The following is a 13,902-nucleotide window of genomic DNA, read 5'->3' as shown; positions in this document are numbered from 1 at the left end:
TAAAAGAGTTAGATTTTCTAGCTTATGATTTGAACAATTATCAAGTAGCAATAAAACATGTTGTCCTCCATATTTTTGGCCAATTTGACGATTAAATTCCTAAAGCCACTCTTGCACTGGTAAAAAAATGGTCTATCCTACACATATCCTACACATATCTTACATATATCAGGTACTCAAAATGTAGAAAATCATACACAAATAATACGCATATCATACACATATCGGGAATGTTTATATATATAGTATACCTATCAGTATCCTGATATATGTATGATATATATATTAGTACCTGATATGTGTATGATATGTGTATTATTTGTGTATGATTTTCTACATTTTGAGTACCCAATATGTGTAAGATATGTGTAGGATAAATCATTTTTTTACCAGTGTTGAAAAATAGTTGTCAGCATCCAAGTTTTACTATTGCTTTGATATAAAGTCATTGGTAAATTGTTAATGTTAACATTTTTAAAGTACCGTGATTTTGCAAATTTACCAATTACTAAAGGATTCAACTTATGTGATCCATTAGCATTTGAACACAATGCAATAAAAAGGCGTTCCTTATTTTTTTTTACGTTTTAAAAGATGCTTTGAAGCTAATGTTCGATCGGATTCTAACTTAAAAATTATATAAATTAGTGTGAAATAAAAAATTGTATTTAATAAATTTTAAAGTAATATATACCGATAAAAAGCCCAGTTTCATCCATATTATAAATTTATTCAAGAGGATATTCTGCACATTTATTTTGTAATAATGGTAAAGCTTTAGCAACAGCATTTTCATCAGCAGAATCTGCTTCTCCGTGAGTAGGGCAAACTTGGGGGTTCTGGAACAGCGGCTATCACATAGGTCTAACCATAATTTAGTGTACCCCCAGACCACCTAGCCTTGATTTCTGATATGATAACACTATACCTGTTTTTCTATCCCCAGACCACCTAACCTTAATTCCCGATATGTTATTACTTGATAGCTAAAAAGAACCCCCAAGCGTTGTAGATAAGATTAACATCATTTATTCCTAGGCATTATTACCACGCATGGATCCATTCCAGAGTATCATAATTTTATGCTATATCAGATTGCCTTTATAAGTGCCAAAGGTATGAAGGACACAAAGTGTCTGTAATACCGATGGCACGATTCAGCAATCCATTGTGGTATACTATTTTTATGATACTCTAAAATGGATTCATTTGATGATTTAAGCCATTCATGCTACAACCTTAAAAATTTTTAGCAGGAAGGCAACTAGACATATTGTAAAGCTTTTCCTGCTATACGAAAAAATCTGGGACAGTAAAGTCTAACCAAAAATCTAACCCGAGTCTAACCAAAAATGTATAGCAGGAAGGCAACTAGATATGTTTTAAAGCTTTTCCTCCTATACGAAAAAATCTGGGACAGCGAAGTCTAACCAAAAATCCGACCCAGGTCTAACCAAAAAATGTATAGCAGGAAGGTAACTAGATATATTGTAAAGCTTTCCTTGCAATACGAAAAAATCTGGGACAACAGGTCAATAAGCCAAAAGTCTAACCAAAAATCCGTCAGTCCCCTAACCAAAAAATATACAGCAGGAAGACAACTAGACATATTGTAAAGCTTCCCCTGCAATACGAAAAAATCTGGGACAATAAAGTCTAACCAAAATTTAACCCTAATCATAAATTGCTCTGATTCTTTGACGAAGCCTATTTTCATACCGATTTTGATAGTAACTCCCAATATGAGATTGACATCGACCACTAGATGAACCTGTAGGTTTATCACATACAGCACGAAAGCGTGATTTTGTCTTCCAATGAATGCGACAACCTTCTGGCCTCACACAAGGACGACCACAAGGCTTTCCTGTGTTATGTAAATATTCACAAGTATATTCTCCAATCATTTTTATTAAGTATAAATAAGTTAAATTAAAAAAAACTTTACATGATATAAAAATGATGTCTACCCGCTATACCAGCTAAGCCAACATACCGTGAAATTGAATCAGCTCTAATTGCTGTAATTAAAGCAGGCATCCTTTACAAGAAACCAAAGGATGGTAAATTCATGTTATGTTACAAACAAAGGATAATCAAATTGCGTCAAGCAGAAGAACCAGAAAATTTTGTTCTTGAAACAGCACAATCTATTCTACCTAATGAGACAAAGTATCAGCAAATCTTGGAAAATTATAAGACCTGGTATAGCAGAGAGCCAAAACTTTTGTCTGCTATTAATAAGCTATACAGGTTATACAATGAATTGGCAAAAGACTACTTCCTCACAGACTCCCAAGCAGATGATGAGGTAGAAGACTATCTTAATTCATAAGTACCCATTGTGGTGGAAGTTCTGTATCATCTGGTATAACCAAAAGTTCTTCCCTCACAAAGGATCTCTCTGATTCTTTACCATCATCATCAATAAGCCAGTACAAAACTGGTTGATTTTTCTGTGTTAAAGACATATGGATATGATAAATCTTAGGTGACCAATTCATATCTCCTGCTCGACGTCTTCCACCTTCCAGATCATTTGGTTCAAGTAAGTACCTTACACTTATATTAGGTGGTAGTTTCTCTTCTTCATACCCAACAGGTCCATCACGAGGATAAGAAGATCTGGAAGACACTCGTGATTTTTTTATAGCTATAGCAGGAGATATACCAAGTTGTTGGGTCACTGAGTTATTTATACTTTCTACAGCAATAGGTAAGTTTTTTACCCAGACTCGAGATCTCGTTTTACCTAAAGTTAGTAAGTCAGATGCATCTTGAGAGGGAAATAGTTTCTCAACCAAGGTACGATTATATCGCTCCACAATGCCAACAGTACGCTTAGACTTGGCCTTTTGAATCTTTACACCATGGGAAGTCATCAGCTTTTCACACTCACCTTTAAACTCTGAACCCCTATCTGTAATCAATAATTTTGGCCAAGTAAGCGGACATGTTGTATCATCATATACCTTTTCAAAAGCCCGAGCAATAGTATGAGAAGTTAGGATTCCCTGTCGATCTTTAACACTGGTTGAACCTATAGGGACACTTTCTTTATACCTCGATGCTATATCAACTATATTGAGACAGAAAAGATAAGTCACATGTCCAACCTTGTCATATGGCATATACAAAATGTCAGCTTGATGAACTTCATTGGGAACTTGTATAGAACTAAAACTTACACGAGGGATAAATCGGGGACGAGGTTTGTGGACTTGATGTACTGCCTGTCTTTCAAGCCAATCCTGCACTTCATCTAAGGTGAAATCATATCCAGCATTTTGTGATGTCTCATACAATTTTTTGGCAGTCCTCGATATCCACCTTGTCTAGGTAAGGAATTATGTCAATTTGTGATGTCTGGCCCACAATTTTTTGGCAGTACGCTCTGATATCCAGATGGTTGGTAGAATATCCTGCGTAAAGCTGAAGTCACCTCTACATTTTGTGCTTCATCAGAATCTATTGGAATAATAGGAATCAATGGGAGTTGAACAGGCATATCTTGATTTGTTAAATAGCAACTTTGATTTGCGCAAACAGCTAGTTCAAGAGGAAACAAATAATATTTCCAATAAGGAGAAAATCCGTAAACTCACAAAGGAGATAGAGGCATGTGAACGATATATCTTCTATCTTGAAAAAAATCTTGTTTCACGTGAGGATGAGATCGATCAGTTAAAGGCAGAGTGTCAGTCCACTTTAGTTGAACTTGGAAAGTATCAAGATCACTTAGAGTTAAAGGAAGAGGCACTTGTTACCCAGGATGAACGTATCATTCAGCTTGAAGACACAGTAGATAAACTCAAAAAACGCATTCAAGAATTATCTTTATGTAAAGGAAAGATAGAAATGGATGAAGATAATGAATTATTCAATCCTATTCTAAGAATACTAGACCGCCGACGGGCAGTTGCAGATTGTGTGTCTGAGATTCGACTATTTTTTGATCGGAATAGGATTCCAATTCCACAAGACATAGATGATGTCTTTAATGCTACCACTCAAAGTCTTGATGAAATTATTCGTCAAGCTGCTCTAATGCAAGAAATTGGTGTAGACCAACTAAATCAGATAGAAGGATTGCAGACATTACTTGGAGAATCTTTAGATCGTACAAATGCTCTTAATCAAGACTTAATAAGAGTACGTGATGATTTTACATATGAGACAAATGCTCGTAGACACTGGGAAACTGTTGCACAACAGAATCAAGCACGTATTGCAGGAATACAAATAGCCAATCTAGGTATACGTTTTCTGAATAGACGTAAAGATGCACAACTGGCAAACCAGCAGAATCAGCTGGTAAATCAACAGAATCAGATAGCAAACCAACAGAATCAGATAGCTGAGCATAGAAGGAATGCACACAGGCTGATGTTACGCTATAATGCTGATACAGAACATTGGAGAAGAAGGCATGCAGGTTGTATACGTCAGGCACAAAACTGGCAAAGACAATATAGGATTTCACAGACCCAGGTACAAGCACAGGCCCAAAATATTTTAAATTTACAACAACAAATATTAGCGTTACAAAACAATCCTCCAAACATGGCTACAATACAAGATGTCATGCATACTATATCACCAGGTCTTGCACAGTTACCATTTTATGATGGACAAGAGCCGCCAGACTCTTATTATCAAAAGCTTAGAGCTGTCAATGAGATGGCTCGTCCACTAGCTTTTGCTGGTTTTAATGCTGCTATGAGGTGTAGTGTTATGAAAAATAAAATGTCTGGTAGATTTATTCCTATTCCAGCAAATAATCCATATAATGCCAATGCTGCTATTAATACAGAACCAGAGTTTCTAAACTGGCTGCAAGGAAAATATAGAGATGTGATGGTTGGAACAAATCAAGGTGCTATAATAGCACTCATGAATGAATCATTTTCTCCTATAGATACACCAGATACATATGCAAAAAGGATTCGATCATTAGCACAAGGACAAGTATATGCTGAAATTTTACCTTATCTATATAATCATTTGCCTGATGTTTTAGAAATGAGAGTTAGAATTGCTGCTCCTGCTGATCTTGATGCTTTCTTTAATGAGTTGCGTAATAAATGGTATGAAAGTGGAGGGCGAAAAAATCCAACCACTATAGTAGAACAACCACAGAATAGAACTGCATTAGAAAAGCTTGCAGATATAGCAGTACGTTGTAAACGGTCGAATATCAAGCATGAAAAGATGATAAAATTCAACCACCAAATGTAATTTCCAAATATTAAGAACGAACAAATTGATTGTGAATTGGCGTAGATGGATAAATAATTAGCCGAAAAGGATAAACATTTAAGAAGAGTAATGGGAATCCCATAATTTTTATGAACTCAATATTTTAGTAATATATAAACTAAGCGATATCTATAATGTTGATAAACATTTAGGAAGAGTAATGATCTACATAATGTAATATTCATCAAGTAGTTGACAAAGAACCAATAGGATAATTAGAGTCGATCAATTGCGGCTTAGCAATCTTTAACAATAAGAACGATTAGAAAGAATAATTATAAGCCACAAAAGATAGATTATAAGCAAAACACATAAAGTGAATTGAAAGAACATATAGAATAATGTCAGAAAGATTAAAAAAAAACACACAAAATAATATAAAAGATAATATAAAAAGATAGTATAAAGATGGAACATAAAAGATAACATATTAAAAAGAACATATATAAAAAGATAGCATAGCATATTAAAAGATAGCATATTAAACGACAGCATATTAAAAGATAGCGTATTTAAAATATAGATAGTATATTAGAAAGATAGTTCAAAGATAATATGTAAAAAGAACATAAAAGATAGTATATAGATAGAATAGAAAGTAGTATAAAAATTGTATAAATAGAGAACGGAATTCAAGGTAATTCCATAGTTCTCATCCACAGAACTCAATAAAAATATAAGTTTTATTTTTTAATTATTTGTTAGTAAAGTTTAATGTTAATTAAAGGTAATAGGTTCGCCCTAAACTTTAATTAATGTTCGCTTAATTAATTTTAATTAAACAAATGGAAATTTTAAGATGAATTAAATATAAGTTTTGAAAAGTAATAATTCGTAGCGAGAGCTATCGAAGTTTGAAATTAAAGGTAGAAGTGGATATAATTTGGGGAAAATTTGGAGAAGTAAATTTTATTTTATGTCGTCCAACGTTTTATATTACTAACGCTATTTATGTCGTAAACCAAGAATGTTGTTGTATGTTGTTCGTTGTTTATGTTGTTTGATAATTATGCTGTTCGTTTATTTGTTCGTTCGTTCGTTTACTCGTTCGTTTGACCATGGGAATGCCCGTTCGATGTGGCAACTCTGTAAATTGATGACAGAGGGAATAGGGGGATCTCAACGTCTTGGCTATACTGGTGACATAACAAATCCTGTAGCAATACATACTTTCATTGAGAGTGATCTTACCAGAAAGTTAGGTGGACAAACACAACATCTAAGAAGAGATCACTTCGGAACTGGTCAGGTTAAAAAGGTGACAAAGACAACCAAATCTTCTCCTAAACGTCATTGCTCAAACTGTGGTAGAACAGGTCATTCCAAGAACAAGTGTCCACGGAGTAGACGTACTAAGAAAGTTAACAATACTCACATAGTTGACTATGAAGAATCTGAAAGTGATGAGGAAACTGATGAAGAAACTGAGGAAGAGTTAACTGAAGAAGAAGAGGAGGAGGATGAATCTCAGAATTGCTTTAGTGTAAAAAAAAAACTCGTCAACGTAGAGTTTTGGTAAAAAACAAAGGGAAGAAATCCCGTACTTCCAAATTTAAAAGAGAACCTATTCTCAAGAAAACTGATGAAGTCTTTCATGCAGCACTGAAGTCTATAATTGCTTCACTAGCAGCACAATGTCCTAAAGAAATCCTCCTACAGATTAATGCTTATACCAATCAAGCATATGAGAATCTGAAAGACCCGCTTTTAAACCATTTTGTTAGTGACTATCCAGTTAGTGAAAGGAAGAAACTCTGGGATGTTCTTTCAGCAAATATGCAAGACATTTTATCTCCTCTAGCTCATGCTGTAAATACAGCAACTCCACTATTACCAACTCCTCCTGCAGATGTACCATCTGAAGTAGAACAGAAAGAAGACAAAACACTGAACCATGCAATACGTGCCTATCAGCAGAAAAACCTATACTGGCCAAGACACTTAGAAATCAACTTTCTCCAGTTAGATGATCCCAATGATGTAGCGACCATTTCCTGTAAAATCAAAAATGTATGCATACCCTATGCTATGATCGATACAGGGTCTGACTCTTCAGTAATCTCTGAGAATGTAGCTAAGCATCTAGGTCTCAAAATAGATCGAAAGAATATACATGCACTTAATGGTGTAGCTGGATCAACCAAAACTCTTGGCACTATCAATGAAATTCCCATAACTATCGGTGAAGGTACAAATACAGTCACTATATCAGACGAATTCTCTGTTATACCTACCGAGAAGGATCGAAATGGTAAGGACAAATCATTGCTAATACTTGGTACACAGTGGCAGTATCGTGCAGGTTGGGAACCTGTAGTAAAGGGTGAGTTCAAAGCAAATGTAAATGGACAGGTTGTCTCAATTCCTCTCTCTGTACATAAGGCACAACGTAATGTTTTTGCAGTAGATAGCCAGCCTATAAAAAAAAACTAGCTGATCGTACCTGTCAGCATTGTGGGAAGGAATTCCTATATCCTTCTAATCTTAGACAACATTTTTTACGAAAAAATCCATGTGCAGTAAAAAAGTCCCATGCAAAGCCCATGCAAAGCCCATGTGCAGTTAAAATTTCCCATGCAAAGTCCATGCAAAGTCTATGCACAGTAAAAAAATCCCATGTGCAATCCACACAAAATTTGAGTGAAGCAACAGTACCCATTCGTCTATTTCTTGATGAATAATGGGAACTACGACATGGAAGCAAGTTTTTTTTCTATTTCTCGTACTTGCTTCTTCATGGTATCAATTTCATGTCGTATCTGATGATTTATCTTGATCAATTTCTCATGTTCTTTAGTAAGGTTCTGCATGAATCGGCCAAAAGTAACCTTATTATATTCAAGCAAGTGCTTCTGAAGTATGGAAACCTCTTCACTAATCATGTCTTGTGTCATTCTGTTTCTTGGCATATATGTCTGTTTAACAGTTAGTCTCTGACGTGCTAATTTTTTCTGGTATCTTTCTACTTCATGTTTCAAAAATAACTCTACCATGGAATTTACTCCACTGGCATCAGATACAGATAGTGGACTGCGCTTCCTTGTTGTGAGACGAATCCATGCCTCATGTATTACAGAAGCTGGTAACATAACTAGTAGCTCAGTGTATATCTGGTTGAAAGACATTAGTTCTTATTACGAAAAAAAAATTTGGAATTCCAAAGAATTCTGAAGAATTTCATAGAATATCTTATCATATGACACCTCCCAGAAATCTGTTAGATGTCGTGTGCTAATGATTGTCTTTCTCTTAGTATTGAATAATAAAATGCCTCTACTAAGTCATAAAAGGCATTTGGAATGTTTGGTACAGGGCATTTCATAAATGCATCAATACTAGTCTTAGAACTTATGACCATTTTAGCTAATGCCTTTATACTTTTTATTGCATCCTCTACATCTTTAAAGAGACCTCTCTGAATTGTGATATGTATAAGGTCATCGATATATTCTTCACTATGTATATCATAGATTGGATCGTCTTCCATTTTAACTACTGAGAAAAAAATATAATTTATTATTAATATATGCCTAAGTATCACTAAACTATTCTATATCATTCTAATATTTCTCTGGTAATCTGGTTCCTATAGCTATTTTTTCTGCTGCCTCATGACTTGTGCCACGCTCAAGAAGTTTCTTATATACTTGAATACGCCAGTGTCCGAATGGTAAGGAGGATATACCATCTGACCAAATCCAGCGTTTTGTATCGATTGGGGATAATGCCTTCTTCTCTGACTCGATTAGGGATATTACATGATTTTTTGTACGCATTCCCACATTCTTGGCATAGAAGATATTATTTTCAAACAGACAGTCCCGATATACTTGAGTCATAGGATCGAAGATTTCATCTTTTTCTACTGTATCATCTAATAAAGTTCCACCTAAAGATGGGAAATATGTGTCCTTAGCCATATCACTCATACCCTTCTTGCTTACTCCTTTATGTTTGGACTTTGTAGACTTGTCTGCCAAGACATAGTGGTAGGATTTTGCACGGATGTGGTAAGATTCAGTAATTACATTTCCAGGAGTCTCATCCTTGAAAAGCCCGATAGTCTTAGTATCATTAAGGTCAAAGAGATCTGGACGCTCTGCCATATCCTTGTAAATATCTTCTGTCTCGACATGGTAGATAAAGGAGTCAGTATCCATATATCCAAGTCGTACTTTGTTTCCATACTTCTCTTTGACAAAACCATACCAGAAGCGGTACATTAAGAGTTTACTGAGACCAAGAACAGATGCACCGATAATGATAGGTTTATTGAGAATAACACTAGCCTTACCCATATGTGCTCCTACAAGTGTGTTGCCAAGTTGACGAGCATACTTGAAGGAGGGCTTGCGGATTTTCTTAAGGAATTTCTTCTCATCATTTTCATTGATCATTCGCATAAGCTTGACATCCTGATATTTACGTACATTCTCCATAGTCTTGCCATAGACTGAGTTATTCATGAGTTTAAAGAAGTCTTTCTCAAATGAATTCTTGGATTGTTGACGTAAATTTGTATTTTTTGCAATATAAGGAGCTAACCAGTTATCTTGATCAAATGATAGGACTTGTGTAATCTCATCTACAACCATGCCTAACTTAATGTAATACTGGAGCTCTTGGTAATGTATGACATAATCTTCATGTTTACCAAGATGTGGAACTAACTTCTCTGTTTCAGGAAATCGCCCTCCATCTAAGTTATCAACAAGTTTGGTTATATATGGGCTTAACCTATCTTTTTTTACAGCTATACTATCAACTGCAGGAGGTAAATCTTGTAGATAATCATGAGTCCTAAGGGGGTAGTGCGCTTTGATATTTAGGAAGTAACCACGGGCAGCATCTGGTTTTGTATTAAGAATTACATTAAGTATCTGCTTCTGCTTATCTGGATTCTGTTTGAAATATTCTGGAGATGCTTCCCATCTGTAATTACCAATAGGTAAGTACTGGCTCATAGCCCATCCATACAGATTGTTTGCATCTACATAGGAAATCCAGGTAGTAGGTTTAGAGGGATTAAAAGAGTCACCCATCTTAGGGTTATTGGCTTTTAGAAAACGGTGTCCAGCCATAGCTATTCCTCCACGTTTAGCCTTTTCAGTAAAATCATGCATGGTCATGTCAGTGAATAGCTCTATTTTGACTCCAGTCATCTTAAGCATGCCATCCCATGAAAGTGCTGGAGCAGAGACATAATGACTTGGGTCAAGTCCATAACGATGCATCGCTGTCTGTCGAAACTTTGTCCAGACATCTGCTAGGAGAAGAACATCAGTCTTAAGGTAAAGGTCATGATACTCGCCCAAGTTCTTGCAGCCAAATTCCTTCCAAACTTTTTGTGCATGTTTGTAATTATCCTGAGTGATCTTTCCTCCAAGAGTACTATGAAAGTCATGAATAGATGGGAGTTCTGTCTCCTTGAAACGATCATGTGAATCAATATATTCATAAGGATAAACCCCCTTACGTGTGATTAAGTTAATATGTTCAGACGAGAAGTTTTTGAAGTGTCGCTTTGTGAGGGGTTTATCTGTCCCTAAATTCTTTGCAAGGTTTGCAAGACTGGAGGCCATGAACTGCATGCTATCAATGTACTTGAATTGCCCTACCTTCATGGATTTGTAACGTTCGAATGTCTCTGCAATAACTTTGATTTGATGTGCTCCAATTGATCGTCCAACAGATTCACAAACTAAATGGGAGTCATAGCCACGGAAGTTATGAAATACTACAGGAATTGGAGTCTTCCATGCTTCGATTTGAAGCTTAAGATTGCATGCATTATGAGCAGCCCCACGAAACTTACCTGTGATGTGGCAGTGATCCCAAACTTTTTTGTCTTGCACGCCCTGATTGAAATTCCCATTACATATCCAACAACTAACTGCTTCAGTGAATTCCTTTTTAGCTTCCTCTGTTATAATACGTTCTACTTTTACTTCTAAAACATCATTAATCCTTCTTAATTCTTTATCAAGTCTGCTGACAAACTCTTCTGTTGCATTTGGTCCTCGGTATAAGAATGGCCCCATGTCTCATCAGTTTCAATCCAGTGGACCATATAGCAGAAGCTATTAGCCTTTTGCTCCATAATCTTATGCATATTTCCACCATAGTTTTCATTACACTTTCTGTTATCAGCCTCAAAGTCTGCAATAATTACACATGGAGCATACATTGTTCGGTTAAAATTCTTAAACTCCTCAAAATCATTCTTACCTTTAACTGGTAACTCAACTCTTTGTGGTGCCTCACCTAATCCAAAACACCATTCCTGATGATTAGTTAAAGATTTAGACGATGGAAAGCTTTGGAAGCACCGATTGCAAAGATGCTTCTTTCCCTTGTGGGATGTATCTTTGTATATTAAAGCATCAGGATTCTTAATCCAAAGGAAGTGATTCTTCTGACCATACTTTCCTTCATCTGATTTTGTAATATCTGTAAGGGCCATGAGGTGAATGATATGTTGACGGTTGTAATTCTTACTTGCAATAACAGGTTTTGGAATACCAGTTTTCTCCTCCCATTCCCATACATTAATGGAGATCTCAGGATTGAGGTCCTCAATCTTGCTAAATATGCGTGGACAAACAGGAGTGGGCATGGGAATTGCATTGAGATTGACTTGTTCCAAGTATGGCTTAAATTTTTCTGCCCGAAAGATTCGCTCAAGTTTTTGTGTATGCCCATCTTTATATGCAAAGTAAGCACCTAAAGCCCCTTGCAAACATTTTTCAGAGAGCAAGCCTGTGTCCGGATCTATGAGATCTTTGTTATCCGGATTGATAGTGCACTTCTTATTTGCAAGTGCCTTAGGTGTAAGAATGTATGAGCCTCCTTCTGCTCGGCGGTAAGTATACGTCTCAATAGTTAATATATCTATACTAACAATTTTCCAACCAGACCCTCCTTTCATAAATTTGACAATTTTATCCGTGATATCCACTGCTGATTTTGTTAAATGATTATCTATATCATTCTTTAAAAGAAGTACACGCATGACTCCTCTATGATAAACTTGTTTATTTGTTCCACTATTATTTGTATATGTAGCCAATATAGTGATAGCTGATTTGATTTGCCCTTTTTCTTCAAGTTCACTCTCAAGAATTTCTGTTATTTTCTGACGGGTATCAGCTATTATACTTGGGAAATATGGTATATCTCTAACATTTGGTTTAAGATCAGCTTGCCATACTGTCTTATGTTTTAGAGATTTATGTGAACGTGCAGGATCATGAACTCTTTTTACAAATTGAATATCACACCATCTTCCTCTATAATCTCCTTGCATATAAGCAAACCATTCATTATCTGTTTGGGGAGCTCTTCTTTTTCGTGGAGTATATTGATTGTAATCACCAGGTTCTGCTAACCATTTTGCTAGTTCATCAATTGTTAAGTTAGGAGTTTTCTCTGCATGAGCTGGGATAACTTCAGGTGTGAGATCCTGGAGTTGCTCCGGTTGTGGTTGCAATTGTACAATCTCAGGTGTGGGATCCTGAGGTTTAGCTGCAGGCTTGCATAGAAACTTTCTATTTTGATGCCTACGAAGCTTTTGTGGAGTTGCAAAAGCCTTTCCACATCTATCACAAGTTCGATTGCTTGTTGCCATACTGGTTGTGTACTAATAACCTAAAAATTTTTTTCTTCAATTAATAAATTCTAAAATGTTTCCCATCTTATTACTATCAAAATCGGTATGAAAATAGGCTTCGTCAAAGAATCAGAGCAATTTATGATTAGGGTTAAATTTTGGTTAGACTTTATTGTCCCAGATTTTTTCGTATTGCAGGGGAAGCTTTACAATATGTCTAGTTGTCTTCCTGCTGTATATTTTTTGGTTAGACCTCGGACGGATTTTTGGTTAGACTTTTGGTTAGACCTGTTGTCCCAGATTTTTTCGTATTGCAAGGAAAGCTTTACAATATATCTAGTTACGTTCCTGCTATACATTTTTTGGTTAGACCTGGGTCGGATTTTTGGTTAGACTTCGCTGTCCCAGATTTTTTCGTATAGGAGGAAAAGCTTTAAAACATATCTAGTTGCCTTCCTGCTATACATTTTTGGTTAGACTGGGTTAGATTTTTGGTTAGACTTCGCTGTCCCAGATTTTTCGTATAGCAGGAAAAGCTTTACAATATGTCTAGTTGCCTTCCTGCTAAAAATTTTTGGTTAGAGCATGAATGGCTTAAATCATCAAATGAATCCATTTTAGAGTATCATAAAAATAGTATACCACAATGGATTGCTGAATCGTGCCATCGGTATTACAGACACTTTGTGTCCTTCATACCTTTGGCACTTATAAAGGCAATCTGATATAGCATAAAATTATGATACCCTGGAATGGATCCATGCGTGGTAATAATGCCTAGGAATAAATGATGTTAATCTTATCTACAACGCTTGGGGGTTCTTTTTTAGCTATCAAGTAATAACATATCGGGAATTAAGGTTAGGTGGTCTGGGGATAGAAAAACAGGTATAGTGTTATCATATCAGAAATCAAGGCTAGTGGTCTAAAACACACCAAATTCATTGCAGACCTACGTTGATACCGCCGCTGTCCCAGAACCCCCAAGTTTGCCCTACTTCCTTGAAGCTTTATTTGACGAATATTATTTCAAT

At 35.8% G+C, this 13,902-nt stretch overlaps 1 protein-coding gene across 1 annotated transcript; it reads right to left on the bottom strand.

Annotated features, from left to right (window-relative positions):
• Positions 1 to 8,476: 8,476 nt before the first annotated feature.
• On the bottom strand, positions 8,477 to 8,746 carry OCT59_001911 (uncharacterized protein; the record flags this gene model as incomplete). Its single annotated transcript, XM_066144154.1, has 1 exon — positions 8,477 to 8,746. The coding sequence occupies one exon, from the start codon at positions 8,744 to 8,746 to the stop codon at positions 8,477 to 8,479; it is 270 nt and encodes an 89-aa protein (XP_065995346.1).
• Between the last annotated feature and the right edge of the window lie 5,156 nt (positions 8,747 to 13,902).

Source organism: Rhizophagus irregularis, chromosome 10, assembly GCF_026210795.1.
Source record: "Rhizophagus irregularis chromosome 10, complete sequence".
In the NCBI taxonomy this organism is placed as follows: domain Eukaryota; kingdom Fungi; phylum Glomeromycota; class Glomeromycetes; order Glomerales; family Glomeraceae; genus Rhizophagus; species Rhizophagus irregularis.
This window is presented reverse-complemented; position numbering and strand designations above follow the sequence as displayed.